At 38.3% G+C, this 17,670-nt stretch overlaps 1 protein-coding gene across 5 annotated transcripts in view; it reads right to left on the bottom strand.

Moving 5' to 3' along the window:
- Positions 1-17,670, bottom strand: part of PTK2 (protein tyrosine kinase 2) — a 145,896-nt gene that overhangs the window by 50,703 nt on the left and 77,523 nt on the right. For 2 of the 5 annotated variants that reach the window (XM_072410626.1, XM_072410620.1), the window contains 8 exons: positions 12,755-12,772; positions 11,073-11,129; positions 9,271-9,291; positions 8,454-8,551; positions 7,472-7,556; positions 5,387-5,487; positions 4,390-4,505; positions 1,833-1,933 (listed from right to left, as the gene is read on the bottom strand). In XM_072410626.1, the coding sequence (XP_072266727.1) occupies positions 1,833-1,933; positions 4,390-4,505; positions 5,387-5,487; positions 7,472-7,556; positions 8,454-8,551; positions 9,271-9,291; positions 11,073-11,129; positions 12,755-12,772 (597 nt within the window). The remainder of the gene's footprint in view (positions 1-1,832; positions 1,934-4,389; positions 4,506-5,386; positions 5,488-7,471; positions 7,557-8,453; positions 8,552-9,270; positions 9,292-11,072; positions 11,130-12,754; positions 12,773-17,670) is intronic. The other 3 variants (XM_072410622.1, XM_072410621.1, XM_072410624.1) reach the window with 3 other exon arrangements.

Below are 17,670 nucleotides of genomic sequence, written 5' to 3'. Positions count from 1 at the left end.
TTGCACAAGGTGGATAGCACAGTCATCTGTAGTCTTCACCCAGGACAGGTTCTCTTTAAGTTGGTCTTCTAATAAGCTTTTAATGTCATTGTAATCTTTTGTAAAGTTTCTGACCTTTCAGCAATGGGCTCTATACATCTCCTGTTGAGTTACTTTGGCCTTTTGGTTGCTTCTGACAAACTTCCTTCTTACCTGGTTATCACATTACTATGGATGCCCTGCCCTGAATACATGGCTGTAACAAATATTGTACAATTCACTTAATACTGCTAAAGAGGATGATCATAGTTTTATTTATTATTTAGGAAGGGGGGGGGGGGGGGGAGGCTTCTTTGATTCTCAAAACCGTATCACAAGTTTAATAGCTTTCTGTCCTTGATGTAGTTTGTTTAGATATTTTCTTTTGTACGCAGTCTCCAATGATGAAATGGTTACACTAAAACCCCTATTTTAATGTACAGCGCTGCGTAATGTGTTGACGCTATATAAATCCTGTATAATAATATTAATAAAACCTTTTTGGCCATTTTACAACAAGGTGTAATCAAGACACACATTTTGTAGGTTTCATAAAAACTATGTAGACATTTTAATCATTATAGAACAAACTGTGTAGTTACACAAGGAGAAAAAGGGTAAATTATTATTAAACAGGATATACATAGTGCCAACATATTACACAGCGCTGTACAATAAATAAGGGTTGCAAATGACAGACAGATACAGACAGTGACACAGGAAGATGAGAGGACCCTGCCCCAAAGAGCTTACAATCTAGGAGGTGGGCAAAATATGTAAATATTTATGCAAAGAATTTTTTTTTTCCTCGGATGACACGTAAGAGGTATCACAGCTATGATATCTGAAGAGCCAGTGTATCATTGTTTTAACATGCAAGCTGTCAGTGTATCACAGTTTTGATATTACAAGTTTTATTGTATTGAGATGCCATTGCTCTGGAGCCCCAACTGCTATTCATTTTAAGTCCTGAATGCAAGACTAATAAAATGTCTGATGTTTTGGAACTACAGATTTCAATCAAATATTTAGACCCAAAGTGTGTAATTTTCCTGGGTCTCCGTTATTCTACTAGTCTTTTGCTACCACAGAGAGTTACTGTGTTATAATTTCTAACGGTGTCCTTTTTTTCCTTGTAAATGTCCAAAACCAATACATTTTTTTTAATTAATTGTCTTTCCTTTCCAATTCACTTTCCCCTATAAGTAGTACTGTATCAAATTCTGAAAAAACTGAATACATTTGGGGGGTCAGTAATGGAGGATCTGGGAGTTCTGGTAGATCATAAACTTAATAACAGCATGCAATGCCAAGCTGCAATATCTAAAGCTAGCAAAGTACTTTCTTCTATTAAAGAGGAATAGACTGCAGAGATGGAGACATAATCCTGCCCCTGTACAAAGCATTGGTCACACCACATCAGGAATATGCAGTCCAGTTTTGGGCATCAGTTCACAAAAAGGACATTGTGGAATTGGAGAGAGTGCAGAGAAGGACAACTAAACTAATAAAAGGAATGGAGGAGAGATTAGCTGAACTGAATCTATTCTCCATTGAGAAGAGACGTATAAGGGGGGATATGATCATCCTGTATAAATAAATAAATGATCTATATAGAGAACTTTAAGATTATTACTAAGAACAAGTGGGCGCTCTTTGCTTTAGGAGAAAAGGAAATGTAATCTCCGGATAAGGAAGGATTCTTCACTGTAAGATCTGTGAACATGTTGAATCGGCTCCCTAAGAAAGTAGTTTTAGTAAGTTCTATACACTGAAAGATGAAAGCAGGAAAGCATACACTACGATCATCTCACCTTTATAATAAGTACTGTCCTCCATATACCGAGACAGCCCAAAGTCTCCTAATTTGACGCAGTCGGTAGTTGAGACCAGCACATTTCTAGCAGCGATATCTCTGAAAAAGAGTGCCAACATGTAAAAATAATGTGATATAACACAATGACTGAACAAAGATTTTTAATTTACATTATTCGGTAAACCTAATAATTTTACTAAAAGTATTAACAGATAAATAAACTGCTCAGAAATAAACATTTACTTAATAATTAATCCATATAAACTTTAATTAATAATTGAAAAAAAGGTTTACATATTCAGAAAAATTGATTTTTATAAAGAGCAGATTCACTTTAGATGAATACAGGCGTCTTGGCTTTTTTATGAGTGTCATTGTCTATTGAAAAGGGAAGGGGGAGGATGAGTTTGAGGCTCCCTGCTGATTTGATATACAAAGTATAAGGCGAATCAGTAACAACCTCCTCACAACTTCAGAGGTACACACTGTTGTTTTTCAACAACTTAAATGGTCATTTGTGATCTCCCTACGTGAAAACAAAGTATGTATGGATTTGAACTACAAGCAGATAAATAAAAAGATGACATAATGCACATTTGCATTCACTGATATCAATTTATGTAAGCAGGGCAAATATCTGAAAATAGGCTGGTATCACCCCCTGGTAAATCTAGACTAGGAGAGCGAGGAGAATGGTGGGGAGCCAATCTTGCATGCAAATATGTTGGTGGGGCACTCAAATAGCAGAAAAGGGTAGAACGAGCACAGGGTAGACCTAATCAGCCTACTGATTTTCTTTTACTTGTTGGTCAGTAGGCTGGGGATGGATTGGGAAATGTGTGAGCTTTCTAGCTGAACTATCTTTTAAAGCAGTTTAACCTCCGGGGGGGTTAGCCCGAGCCTATTTCGGGGTAAAAAAACTTGCTGAAAGTGTTTATCCCGAACTAGGCTCCGAGTAGCTAAAAAAAGAATCAAGCAATACGATGCAATCTGATTGTCATACAACATTGTATGACAATCAGATTACAACTGAAAAAAAACACCTTGTCCCCGCAGCTCCTTCGGAGACGTCTTCTGTCTTGACCCGGCGCATGTATAGACGATCACCGGCTGTCGGTGTGTGCGGGAAGTTTAAATAATTTTGTATTGGATTCAATACAAAATAGCTGTATAGAGTCCAAAACAAGGAAATCTTTATATAATATATATAATTATAATTTATAAGCTACTGTACAATTATATTACATTATACACATTTTTTTTAAACAGATTTTTATTTTGTGTTTTTTTAAAGTTTAATATGACATTTATTAAACATTGGACATATTTTGGTAAGTTATGCCTAAGAATTATAGCCTACAATGTAAAATAAATTTCCATGCAAAAAAATGTAACGTTTTTTGCATGGAAATACGGACAGAATTAGAATGCTCTGCGTTTCCGTACGCGTCCCTCGTCCTGATGAAGTTGGTGCGTGCGCCGGTCGACGGGGGGCGTGGCAGGAAATTCAAATATTTTGTATTGGATTCAAAACAAACTCCTGTATCCAATCAAATACAAAATAATACAAAATATATTTATGTGGTTTTGTCTATAGGTATGTGACGTTGGACTCTGCTGCCCCGTTTTAAAATTTGTCACACCAGGGAGGTGTTTTAGAAAAATATAGTACTTTACAGTATGCAGAAATATTATTTTCAGTATTTTTGAGTTTTTTATTTAACTTTATTATTAAATTTATTATTTATTATTTTTTTTTTATACATTATTTTGTTTCCAACTTTGCTATATTCAGGATATCTACTAGACCCTTGTTTAGACAAATTTCGGTAAGTTACATGTCTACAAGATAAATTTTTTTTTTTATGAAAAAAAAGTGTACCGCTTTTGGTACAGAAATCCAAACATCAGTGAAACGCCCAGGATGTTAAATGTCAGAAATCGATGGACAATTACATATACGTTTATACATATATGTTTTCCCCAACCCCTTTTAGCTGGGCGTACCACCCAGCACTTTTCAGTAACCACCCGGCTATTTTTGGATGGTTACTGAAGAGTTGGGTCACAATACAGGGGCTGCCACCCAGCTACAATTTCTTCCCACCTGGCTCAAAAACAATTTCTGGGTTGAGATACTATTGGCAAATAAAAGAGCTCATATTATTCTTCTGTGTAAAACTCTTTTAAAACTTTTGTATGTCTGTTTTAAATGTTCATTTCCAATAATGGTCAGCAGAGGTCACTATGGTACTGAAATTACTTTTGCCTTCTGGGATTCTGAAAGATGAACAGAATTGCTCTATATTCAGAGGACAAATGTGAACCAATAAAAGACAATGACGCCGAAAGCCTATATATGCTTTAAAAATGACAAGGACATTACAATAACAACACAAACAAAACATTTTCTGCTAATATGGTAACAAAAGCAATTCTGACTTATGCATATCCGTTTGCTGACAGAGCCTCTGTGAACTGCATTTCCAATTCTGGCAGGTTTGCAATGATCACACAAGGAAAAGTAATGTAAAACTGATGAAGCACAGTCCCACCTATGTACAAATCTTTTGCTCTCCAGGTAGGCGAGCGCTGTGCTGAGTTGATACGCGTAGAGGATAAGGGACGCCAGGTCCAGGTTGTATTTTCGGACTTGTAAAAACGATCGCAACTGTTAAGAGTAAAGACATAAACGTCAGTGGAAAACTTTTAAAATTGTTGTAGATAACTGAAATTAAAACTGTGAGCTATTATCATATTTTTTAACTTAATCCGAACAGTTTCCCAGGTCCATTTTGGCTGATTATGATGTTGCGTGCTATCGGGTCCGCACGGTCCTGCGACGGAGATTTCGCAAAACTATACGCGGCACGATAACGCGATCGGCGCAGCCCTGTAGTGATGCTCCTAATGACGCGCGCGCAATGGGCCCAAGCAGCAACTTTATTAAAAATGATGGGATGCCCGGTAAGTTCTAATTTTTCAGCCCCCCTGGTTCTCTAACAGAACACAAATTTGTATAATGTTTATTAGGTAATTTAACAAAAAATGCAAGGCTGGCACAATGGTATCTCTGCAGTCAGATTGTTTGCCGAGTTACATTAAAGCATAGCTAAACCCCATTGATACACCCCTGTTCCATCACAGGTATGTCTATCTTTCTGTTCTTAAATATCCCAAGCTCAGGCAATTTTATTGGCTGGGCTGGAATGATGAAACTTGCAACCATGATCTAGGAGGTAAGATTACTTATTGCAGAAGGGACGCTAAATTTTTAAAAATGGAACTTTTTTCTTTACAAAAAATGGGGTATTAGATTTTCTGACTGCAAACCATATACCTGACTTTGCATTACTTGTGTCAGACCTCTGCAGTAAGTCTGCAAAGCAAGTAAGACTACTACTTTGCATCATAAGGGCATGAAATTAGTTTTTCTTCAGACTTCAGACCTAAATCAATATAGTTGATTTAAACGGAAGTTCAGTTTGGAATAAATGATGTCATGAAGCCTTTTACAGTAAGAAAAGCAATATTACAAAAGTAAGCACTAACCTCCCCTAATGTACAAAGCTCCATAATGATCCACACTGGGTTTTCTGTGATCACTCCAATTAACTTGACAATATGGGGGTGGTCAAACTGACGCATTGTTACTGCAAATAGAAAAAAAAAAAGTGTCACAATTGAAAAGTATATATAAACCCTTTTCATAGTCTTTACAGGATGTGTGTAGTATGAGTTCAGATTGTTGTAAAAAGTCTAATTAACCTGTAGCAAAGTTTTGATCTGTATATGTACATGACGACATTCATATCTGCTCAATAAATCAGGCTTTGCTTCTTCTTGTTACTTAATGATTGTGCTTTTCTGTTTTTGCAAATCTTGTGCATTAGCTAATTCGCTGAAAATTCACAGGCATGCAGGGTTAAATGAAAGGCTTCATAGGGAACTTTTTGAAGGACCACATTAGCCTTTCTTCAGTGTGACAGAATAAAGCCATCTATCTCCACCTTTCTAATTTTTAACTATAAGAACAAACGTGCAAAATCCATAATAGTTGACATCAAAGGCAGAACAGGCAACCCTGCTTATGATGTCCTCTAACATTGGTGGTCATTTTAGCTTGGAGCCCAACTTATCAATGCTCAAGGAAGTCCTAGCAACCTCATGAAGAACCCTGGTAGAGAAAGGCTGGCAGACTTTGCTTTCCCAGCTCTATTAAATTTCTCATTCTTTTTTGCTGACCTACTGCTGCAAGTCAGTTCTCTTGCCTCAGGAGCAAGATAGCACTTCTTTAACTTTGCCCCCTGATAACATGATGCCAAATAGATCTTGTGCACACACAGAGCCGGGGATTCACCTGCCAATGACCTACCTCATGGATCCTGGGAGGCTCTGGCTGCTCCTTCTGTGCACGAAGAAGCAGCTTTTTATTTTCAATGGGAAGGAGCTTTTTCTTCCATAGGACAAAAAAATGCCAATCTCACACATGCGCAGTTAGATCAGCACTCTTTTTTCCCCTTCCATGTCACTTAATCTTGCGCCTGCGCAGTGCAAGTTCGGGTGATGTGGGAAGAAGGACAAAGAAGATGATGGCTCAAAGATGAAGTGAAACGCTATCCAGGAAACCCCCGAGACCAAGTCTGGCCCTCAAGGTCCTCAACCCCCTAGACCAAGGTCTGAACGCGTTACCACCTCACACCATCATTTTCAATACATGCAAAACATAGACATTATTCCAGTACACCCATCACGTGACATAAAGCCTAGGCAATTATCACATGGTTCCTGACTACCAAGGGCGTGGTGTTTGTTTCAATCCATTAAGGACTGCATAGTGTAATATTCAGTGTCAGACAAACTTGTGATGTGAGGATGAACAGCACACAGCCTGCATGGATAGATAGAAATGAGTCATTTCAACCATAAAGTGTATGTAGAGGGGTTTGTTTTTGTTCAGTTTTGGATGAAGTAGTAAACTTTCCCAATTTTTTGAATAAATATCAAGTTTGGCCCCTTGTTTTTTTTTTTTTTTTTACCAAGAGAATGCACATTGCTTTATTAGAGCATATAGAAAAACAGATGGTACAACTTGCTTTCTTCTGTTCATTTGACTTGGTCAAAGTTTTTAATTTCGTTCTCTGCGTATTTGAGTTTTTACACTGTGTGAGCGAGTTCCCCGCCCCTTCCGTTTACTTCTGCTTTAAGATGTCATTTTGGGTAAAGAAAATAAAATAATAATAATAAAAAAAAAAAATCCATTAGTTTTTTTCTTTTTTTTGCCTCCTGTGCCCCAACTGGAGATTAACAATCTCTTTATCCAGGAAAGAAGTGGAAATCTCCAACAGGCAAGTTTGAAATTCATTCTTCATGTTTATAGTTAGTAGACAAGGTAGTGAATATTATAAAACATTTAAATCTCATCAGCTTACAAACACAGAAAAACCATTCCAAGGTGACATCTTCAGACGCCTGCAGGAAGGAAGAATCACGGCCTAAATACCACGACCTTCTCTAAAAATAATGTGGCTTTTATGGAAAAACACAGAGGCGTCCTTAGGGAGACATCCTGATTGCAGTCATGTTTTATAGTTCTGTTAACTAGCGATGGGTAGGAAATGCACAGTGAAAACTTACAGGCCTCTTGTAAGAACTTCTCCCGTACGCTGTCCGAAGTGCAGTTTTTACATGTTTTGATGGCGACGGCCATAGCGGGATTCTCCTGCAGAAAAGAGAAAGACAAATGTAAATTCTAAATGTCTTTGTAAATCTCTGAAGACATTGACACATGGAACACATGGTCTAACAGTGATGTGTGACTTAATTATGCAGTGGACCAATATCAGTGCAAATGTATATTATTCAGACACTGGAAGAGAACAAAAAGGAACTAAATCTGCAATGAAGAAGAGTTATTTTCTGTACAGGAAAAGATGGAAGAAAAAGCAAACTTTAAACAGCAGGCAATGGTAAATACACAATTCTTTAAGGAAGCATTTATACATGGCAATGATTTACATTTTTGCTAGTTTCTTGGGAGTTGCATTCCTCACGTCATGCCCGAGGAGCACTTTGGTCAAAAAGGGAAAAAATTGCCGATCTCACGCATGTGTAGTGAGATCGGCAAGTTTTTTCCCCAAACTATGTCACCCGATCTTGCGCCTGCGTCGGGTGACAGAGGCAGCAGAACCCCAAAGAAGAGGAGAAGATGACAGCACCCAGCGTGCCGGCCTGAAGACGGAAACCGGGTCGACGCTGGGCCTGATGGAATAAAACTCCCGACCGATCGACTGGTCTGTGGGATTAAAGGTAAGTTTATTTTTTTTGTTTTGGGCAGTATTGAGTTTACTTCCTTTTTAAAAGAAATGAAACCCAAAAAATGAAAGAGGAGGGCCAGGGATAGTTATATTGGGAAGAAAAGAGCTAGATGATGAGAAATGTCCTCTAGCTTGGAAATGAGATGCTACTATCTGACTTACTGTGGTTTTAGTTCACACTGTGAGGCTTACAGTGTGCAGTAAAAATCAGAATAGGTGTGCAAGACAAGGAGAAGGTAGATACAAAAGTCAGTGTGTTCAGGCATCAGTGATTTATATTAAACTGCTTCAATTCCACTCACCGGACTCATGTAAATTCCTTGGTGTACATCTCCAAACTGGCCCTCACCGATACATCGACCCAGCTCAATCCGCTCCCGCTGGATCTCATAGTCTCCCGCTATTACAAGAAAAAGGTTAAAAAGTTAGTAACAGGGTTAGCGGTGTCCGTTCTAAAGAGCAGGAGCTGATGAACATCTACACAAGACGTTGGATTCTATAGTCCTCTCCGGCACATAGATAGGATCACAATCACAGATACACACAACATCAAGTGCAAGCAAAGCAAGTCACAAACATTTTTACAGGAGTCAACAACCATCCATTAAAAGTATGTTTTATTTAGGCCTGTTTTGCTGATAGGGAAATATCCTCACCACAACAATTTTTTCTGAAATAAACACATTTAACCAAAACTAAAAGAAAAATAGAAGTTTGCCTAAGGTGGCCATACTATTTTTTTTTTTAGATCCATGTTAGTGTATATTATGTATTATGACCAGTTGTGAAACACGCAGATATTTGTTTATCAATTAATACAATTCTACCATTGTGACCAGTGCAGGGTATGGCCATCTTGCAAGTTTCCCACTTAGTGAAAATAAAATAAAACTTTATGGCTGGCTTTAAGCTTGGCAAAGATTTCACTTTTAGAGACCATTTAAAAACAATACAGATATTAAATACTATTACAAAATGAATCATTACTGATCAACACATGACAGTAGCTGTGCCTAACCATACACAAAATAATAGGATTGGGGGAACAAATGAGAAGATAAAGAACAGGCAACACTCCACACTGGGCAGGCAAACACGGTGTACACATAGACCCGTTACCTTCATCTAATCCATAGTTTTCTGATTGGCATTTAGAGAGGGAACAGAAAACAGACTTTACAAAACAAATAACACAGAATACAATACACAGAAATAGACAAGCATCTTTGCCACAGTAGCAAAAGCTGCTTAGGTTGAACAAAGGAATAGTATGAAGGAACTATGATCTGGGATGTTGTGATTTAACTTTTGTTGTTGGGGCATTTTTTGCACACATTTTATGCATGAAGATTATGTAAAACCTCTAACACAATATTTTTTTCAGAAAGTAGTTCTGTAGTTAGTAGAAAGTAGAAATTGATTGTTGCTTTGTTCTTTAAATTACTTTTAATTTCAGTGCATATTCTAATTCCTGATGCTTATATAAAATCAAGTTGATCGGATTGTGCCAGGTAGACACAAAGCATGGAGTCTGCGTGTTCTCCTCGTGTTTGCGTGGGTTTTCTCCCACATGCAGTTGGGTAATTGGCTTCTCCCAAAACTGACCTTAGACTGTAATATTGTCATATGACTATGGTAGGTAGATTGGCGTGTGAGCACTTTTGAGGGACAACTAATGGCATGACTATTGACTTTATACAGCGCTGCTTAATATGTTGGCGCTATATAAATACTGTGTAATAATAAAAATAATGACAAATAATAAAATCAACTGCATCTGTGAAATGGCAAAAAATGACAATACTTCAAAATGGTTTGGAGGTAATGCATTAAAAGGTGATCAATTTAGAGATCGGCATGAATGGCAGTCCTATAATGATTTCTCTAAGGTCAGTGTGTGGCCATATGGTAAGTGTATGTTTCTATATGCATATATCTTGGGACTCTTAAAAGACAATTTGGGGACTTTTGCTTCTTGTTTTGGTTTACCTTATTGCTATCAAATACAGGTAACAGGTATTCCCTAAGAAGTCAACAGCAGTACTAATGTTACCTCTGCACTATGTTAAAGGTGACTCAGGACAGACTGTGCACATTTCCAGCAGTGTAAGGGCGCCTGGGCAGCTTAATGGCTACCTGGATCTCTTCTAATAAAAAGTCATCAGCCAGAATAACGAAAGAGTGAACTCTGGGCTGCTAGAGTGGCTGGAAATTTGTTAACATGCTGCCATTCCCCCTTCAATCTTCTGTGTGAATAGCACAATGGGGTGCCACTTGCTTGTTTCCCCCATCCCTTCTCCATAGAACAGAATGGCGCTGTGGGCTGATTTGTTCATCTGACATCCATCAGACGTCTGTGCAAGGTTTTAGTTCAGTGCTTCTCAACCAGGGTCCCTCCAGAGGTTGCTGAGGTTCCTTGAGCAATCTGTGCCTCTCAGGTCAGTTTAGCTGACTCCAATTATGTTTTTGGCTATCTGTAAGGCTGACATTCTTCTCAATGGCCAGCAATGTAAGAGGAAATGTTCTCACTGACCAACATGCTAATATACTGTGAGCTGTGGATATAGAAATTATAGCAGGGAGTCCCTAAAGGCCTGAAAGGTATTTCAAGGGTTCCCCCATGTAAAAAGTTTGAGAAACACCTCTTTAGACTGAATAAGTAAAGCTAAATAAGTAGGAAACACACTGCTTAGGGTTACAACACAAGACATGTGCAGCACATGTGAGAAGTTCTTATTTTAAATCCCTGAACTCTATCAGGATTTGCAGAAATTTTGGAAAGCAAAGTCTGGTTGCTTTTGGACCACAGAATGCAGAACTACTGGGGGTTTGGTCTTTCACTTGTTCTCCTTGTGAATACAATTTATACATTAAACCCGAATAGTTGTATTTCGGAAATAGCCACAGGCTGAGGTACTTACTGGAAGGCATGGTGTAAGTGTCCTCTTCATCTATTATCTCAGCATAATCGTCAGTTTCTGCCAATAAAAAAAAGAAAATATCTGTCAGACCAGATTGACATCAAGGAAAATCATCATTGCAAACCCCAGCCAGAGACACCCAGACAGATGACTTAAAGATGAATCACACAAGATGACATCCTGATTATTCTGTCAGCTATATTGGTCATGAAATCTATATGTAATCATTGGTTTGATACACAAAAGGCCAATTCCACCTAAATGATATTTCTTCATCTATCAGGGAGTTTGATGCCAATCTGATTCCATTAAAATTCAATCAATGCTACAGCAGCCATATATTGCATGCCAAGTATGCATCCCCCCTGCTATCCCGCCACTACCTTCATCTGTTTTTTCACCCCCACAAAGGTGCCATCTTTGTTCAAGCATTATCCAGGAACCCCACATATTTTACGCTAAAAGACGTTTGCTCAGAGGCAACAATCATGGAAATCCTGGTGCCTATACAGTTCTTGAAATAAAGACTGAAGTGGAGTTGGCCTGTTGGTCCCATAATAACTTATATATACATCTTTTACATTTAGCTTCAAGTGCACCTGTCACTTCTAACAAGCGGACATAGGCAAACTGCAAACAGAACAAGTACTGATATGAAAACACACGCTGTCACTACGAGGTGGCTTAGGTCTGTTTCATCTCGTAAAGGACCTGACAGGGTGACTAGGCAATCAAAGCGGTTTCCTCTGGTTGTAGGTGACAGGTGCTCTTCAGTGCCATGCTCATTTCTAAATAGTGTTAAACACTCATACATTGATAGAGAAAACAGTAAAAATAATCAAACATTGGCCAGTTTAACATCAATTACATTACGAAAATACTCAGGGTGAATAAAAACTTTAGATATAAACAGGAGGGACAGGGGTTAGTAGTAAGCAGTGTGGCCTTGCAGTGTCAGCACAGTATAGAGAATGACTTCAGTGCTTCTGCTGTAAACTTAGGGGATGAATTTCTCCTAAGCGCCTGCAGCTGCAAAGGTCAGTGAATATTTTTAGTAAAGTTTGGCACTTGAAAATCTACAGGAAGATGTTCAACCAGGGTTCCTTCAGAGGTTGCTGAGGGTTCCTTAAGCATCTTTAATGATCTTTTTGGCTGTAAGGTGACATTCTTCCCAATGGCCAGCAAGCAGGGGTTCCCTGAAGGCCTGATAATTATTTCAAGGTCTCCCCATGTAAAAAAAAAAAAAAAAAAAAAATGGAGAAAAGCTGCTTTACTCCAAGGCCTGCCACACTGAGACAGGTTTGAGTTCAGCTTGTTTAACCCTTTCACAACCAAGGGTCATCGAAAGATGGCTTAACTTAACCATACCTATAAAACCAATTTGCCCACCCAATTCTTCTTTCCATGGTGTCCTAGGGACTTAAAGGCTTTTTGGCAAATGGTTAAACTATAAGCAGGGAATTTATTTGGGCAACCAATCACTGTGCGACCAGCTTCTGGGCCGCACTATCCTAGGCCGCTAGTTCCATGATGAAATGTAATTTAGCAAAGGGCATCTCACTGAGGAACTCTAAACCAACGTATTGCAGGCTGGAAGCAGCTATACCAGCCTGATTGTGTAAGAATGAATATTAATACGACAAACGACAAAAGAGAAGGAAGGATGAAAGCGCAGTTATTACCGTCACCGCTAAACTCTTCTGCGGATCCAGGAAGCATGCAGGGAGAGAGCAGAAACAAGCGTGAGTGGACAGAAATGCATGTATGAAGACAATCTGAGGGGTTACTGGCATCCTGCGAGTTAGAGAAAATCATGCCAAGCGTCAGGTGCCATTGCTGCAAACTGTGCACAGGGCTGGCAATGCATGACAGTTTTTACCTGGCAGGAAAACAAGCAGACAGTTATGAGATCTCCAACCCTGAACCCCTTTGGGGTCATGAGGCAGCAGTAAACATTCACATTTTGTAATACACATGTGATTTCTGCAGAGAGGTGTGCAGACACACAACACTATGGCTCAGTGAGTATGCTTCTCTACATGCAAATATTAATATGTAATATCACCATTGACATATATAACATTTTATGGAACAGTGACCTGCACACATCAAAGTCTCAAAGGAAATCATCTGGCTTATGTAGGAATCTACAATACATCTAATACATTATAACTGCATGGGATTACTTACCACAAACTTACAATGAAGCAAGACATTTATTACTGAAATACTGAAAATGATATGATGCTGATTGCTTGGTTTTATTACATTCTGAACCCTGAACAAGCATGCTAAATGGGAGATCAGACTTTATTCTGAATCTTCTTGCAGAATGCTTGTTCTTGGCCAGTGGCTAATGAGGGGTTGAAGGTAAAGACAACCTGGCATTAACAAGTGATCAATAATGTAATTAGCTTTCATATTTCAAGTCCGGTTCTTCACCCTATGAATGAAAAGTCACCGGATGTCCCAAATGTTGCTGCTCTATCATATGCCTCACCATGCACCTTCTTCTGAGATTGCTGAACAGTGTCAAATCAAAATGTTGTTGGTTATATTCCTCTGAATTATGCAGCTCAGCAATATGAAATTGTTCTGCACACTTATTAGTTCTAGGATAGCACAGGCTATCAGACACGTTAAGTGTTTAAAAAGGAAGCCTGCAATCTAAGAGTCTTGCACAAATCCAGGTTCTATCTGAAGATATCAGAGGGGTATCCTGTTCTAAAATCAGCCTAATTAAATGAAAAGTTACAAGTTCGCCAGCAATTGCAAACTGCTTGGTTTATATTGGAAATCACAACCTGCTTTTGATAATGGACAGGTTCCTAATGGAAGCTGCATACTGCATGTAGATTCTGACCTTGTAATGTCCTAGAAAAGCTTGGATATCCCCAAATGGCCTAAGAAAGACCACAGATATCTTCATCTCTATCACTCCTCCAATTGCACAGGGAGTGATTAGCTTACATTTCTGGCAGCATCAACAGATATTTTTTGTACACTTAAAAACAAATACACTTTATATGATATATTTAGTAGACCAAAAGCTTAGGGTTTACAAACACTTTATACAACTATTATAATGTATTTAATACAGACATTTTCCATTGTTTGAAACACTGAAAAAAAAAAAAAAATATATATATATATATATATATATATATATATAATGTAAAAATGAACAAAAAAACCCTATATTAATGCAGTGTTCTCCCAAGATGGAATGGAAGAAGCTGTAAGCGAGTAGCAGCCCCTGTATTGTGACCCAAGTTTTCAGTAACCCCCAAAAGACAGCCTGGTGGTTACTGAATGTGCTGGGTGTAGCGCCCAGTTAAAAGGGGCTGGGGAGAACAAAGCGCAGCAAACACTGCCTTGTATATTGATAACCACAGATCCTCTGCTGGGTGCTAAAAGCTCTGTAATGCTCTCTTCGTATATAAGCATAAAAGACAAAAACTTGAGTAACATAATTGCAGAAGTTTTCCTTTATGGGATGTTGTGTATTGGAGAAAATATTGCTTGCTATATAACATTTGTTATTTAGTAATATAGCTATAATCTCCAAAAACGAAGACATACAGTGTACAGATGATGACATGATGATAGACATGAGAGCTTACGTGTGCAGACTGCTCCTGAGGTGACAGGAACAGTGCTATTTCAAAGACCTTCATACGTAACATTTGCAGTGTTCTCCGCAGCACTTTTCAGTAACCCCGGCTGTTTTAGGATGGTTACTTAAAAGTTGGGTCACAATACAAAGGCTGCCACCCACCTACAGCTTCTTCTCACTTGGCTTATTAAAAATGCCTGGGTTGAACACTGAATTGTAACCTAGCTAGGCTCACATACTAAAATTTACAAAAAATTGGCAACAAAATGCACAACTTCTCAAAAAATGAAGGGATTTAACGGAACAGTATTAAACTGAAAATGACAACATAATTTTATTAGCATTAAAAACATCATAAGCACAAATCAACCATTTACAACAACAATCATCATAAAGCAGCACTAACCTGGAAACGCATCGAGTGGAAGCAATGAGCTTTCTGATGAAAATCATCTCTCCTATATTTTTTATAATAATTGTTGCTGTAGTAAATGGTTGATTTTTGCTCAAGATGTTTAAATGTTAATAAAATTATGTTGTAATTTTATTACTGTTTCCGCAAATCCCTTCATTTCTTGAGAAGTTGTTCGTTTTGTTGCCTTTTTTTTGTAAATTTTAGCCATTTTGGGATTGCGACTAACGGTTTGGGTCATTTGGGAACAACAATATATATCTTCTAGGCTCCGATACTGCACATTTTCCAATAATTGCCACCAAGAGGAAGTCAAAGTAACTATTTGGGCAAATTTACTTCCACTTCCTATTGGGGAGACACACCTTGAAGAGGAAATCCCTTTTTAGACAGCAACTGGCACTCCTATTGAAAGATTCACCCTCTATTCTTGCTTTGGGGGCAACTGTAAAATGTCACGTGTTATAACATTTTCAATGGCACTGAACAGGACCGCTAGAAAGGTGAATGTCTCTTGCACAGCAATTAAAATTTGACAGATGTTCGAACACGTATTACACCAAAATGACGAGGAAGAAGCTCTGTTTATAAATGCACTGCAAGAAAAGAATAGCCAAGAAGTCATTTGCCTTCACCTGCAATCACACAGAACACTTTGGCGGTGGCTGCATTTTACAAATGACTTCCTAATTGCAGGTGCCGTCTCTGAGCACTACAAAGAAGTGATATCATCTTTGTGTAATGAGACCCCAAAGAAGGTCATCCGTGGTTCTGCCTTCCTGTTCCTCCACATGAATTGAAAAGATTTCTGGGATGTTTTATATATTTATCATTAACATGAAACAAAGCTGAAAGGTTTTATCTGAAGGGTGAATGTTTTATTTCCTGCCTATTGACTAAACCAAAGCCTGGCAGAACTCCAACCATCCCACCTAACAAAGCGCCATTCAGAAAAAAGCATCGGAATACGAAAGGGATGGATGGCACAGACACAGAGCGCCAATACCGAACTCTAATTGTGCTTAATAAGCCAGATCTTCATTACAAATGACACTGATAGACAGTCATAAATCGCTTGTGACAGAAGTTAAAAACTTTTAATTATTTTTACACAATATCTATATAGCGCTGACATATTACGCAGCCCTGTACAAAATCCATAGTCATGTGACTAGCTGTCCTTCAAAGGGGCTCACAATCTAAAGTCCCTACCATAGTCATATGTCATTAACACAGTCTCATTAAGGTCAATTTTAGGGGTAAGCCTACTAACCTAACTGGATGTTTTTGGAATGTGGTAGCACCAGGAAAAAACCCACACAAACACAGGAAGAACCTGCAAACTCCATGCAGATAATGTCCTGGCTGAAATTTCAAACCTGCAACTTATAGCTGCAAAAGTGATAACCACTGAGCCACCGTACTGCATATTCACATGACTGGTGCATCAGGAAAAGTGCCATTCATACATAGCAATTGCAGTGTTCTCTCCAGTGCTTTTAGCCAGGCGCACCACCCGGCATTTTTTTTTTTTTTTAGTTACCACCCACCTGTCTTTGGAAGTTGGGTCACAATAAAAAGGCTGCCACCTAGTTGCGTTTGATAACTTAGATCTTTCATACAAATGATTCTGATTAAGAGTCATAAATCACTTCGGGAGGTAAAAATGACTTTCATTAAATTTTCTCTGTATGAATGAGCTATGAGAATTGAAATGAAACTTTCACTGTTATGCCAATGCAAGCTTCCCCAGGACCCGTGACGAAAGACTTTCACCCATCACATCGTTCTGCATGCACAAAAACCATACACGCACACAGAATATACGATCAGATATGGGTGGCACCAATCACATATCTGTATTTGCATCCAATGTACCATGCAGCATTTTTGTTCCATTTTGTCATACAAAAAATATCCTCTTATTGCAGCGTGTGCAAAAACACACTTGAGATGAATGCAATTTGAAAAAGTCTAATTTTTGGATAGAGCTGGATTGTATATAATAAACATGCACATAAACTGTGAATCCCAGCATGTGCAATATAAACTGATTACCATATTATTCTCAAGTTGTAGTGACGAGTAATATAATTTTACTCGCACAACCCAAAGAAAACAATGGGACAAGTGACCAAGGTTATACTATACCTAATATAATAAAACATGACAGCCTTGAAGTCAGTATTGCTGTGCTATAAAAGCTTTAAGTAGTTTGCCAGCCTTGCTGTGATCCCTTTGAAATGTTCCCATCTTTGGGGAGCTGCACCGTAACGGGGCTGCACCGTAACAAGGATGATTAGCGTTTTTTTTAAATGTAATTTAAATTGAATGTATTTTTCTATTTTTTGTGATTGATAAAAGGTTGTAATTTCAGATTTTATATATACAATTGTAGAACTCAACTGATTCCTGAAGAAGTGAACTGCAGCCTATGAAATGGGTCAAATCTGTTGTGATATCTAAGGGGTTTACTTATGGTTTTTTTTTTTTTTTTTGCATGGTTTCATTCATACAACAAAACACCTTCATCTTTAGGCTCCAAGGGAATTGTCCAATCCATCCAATCG

Source organism: Pyxicephalus adspersus, chromosome 5 (genome assembly GCF_032062135.1).
Source record: "Pyxicephalus adspersus chromosome 5, UCB_Pads_2.0, whole genome shotgun sequence".
NCBI lineage: Eukaryota > Metazoa > Chordata > Amphibia > Anura > Pyxicephalidae > Pyxicephalus > Pyxicephalus adspersus.
This window is presented reverse-complemented; position numbering and strand designations above follow the sequence as displayed.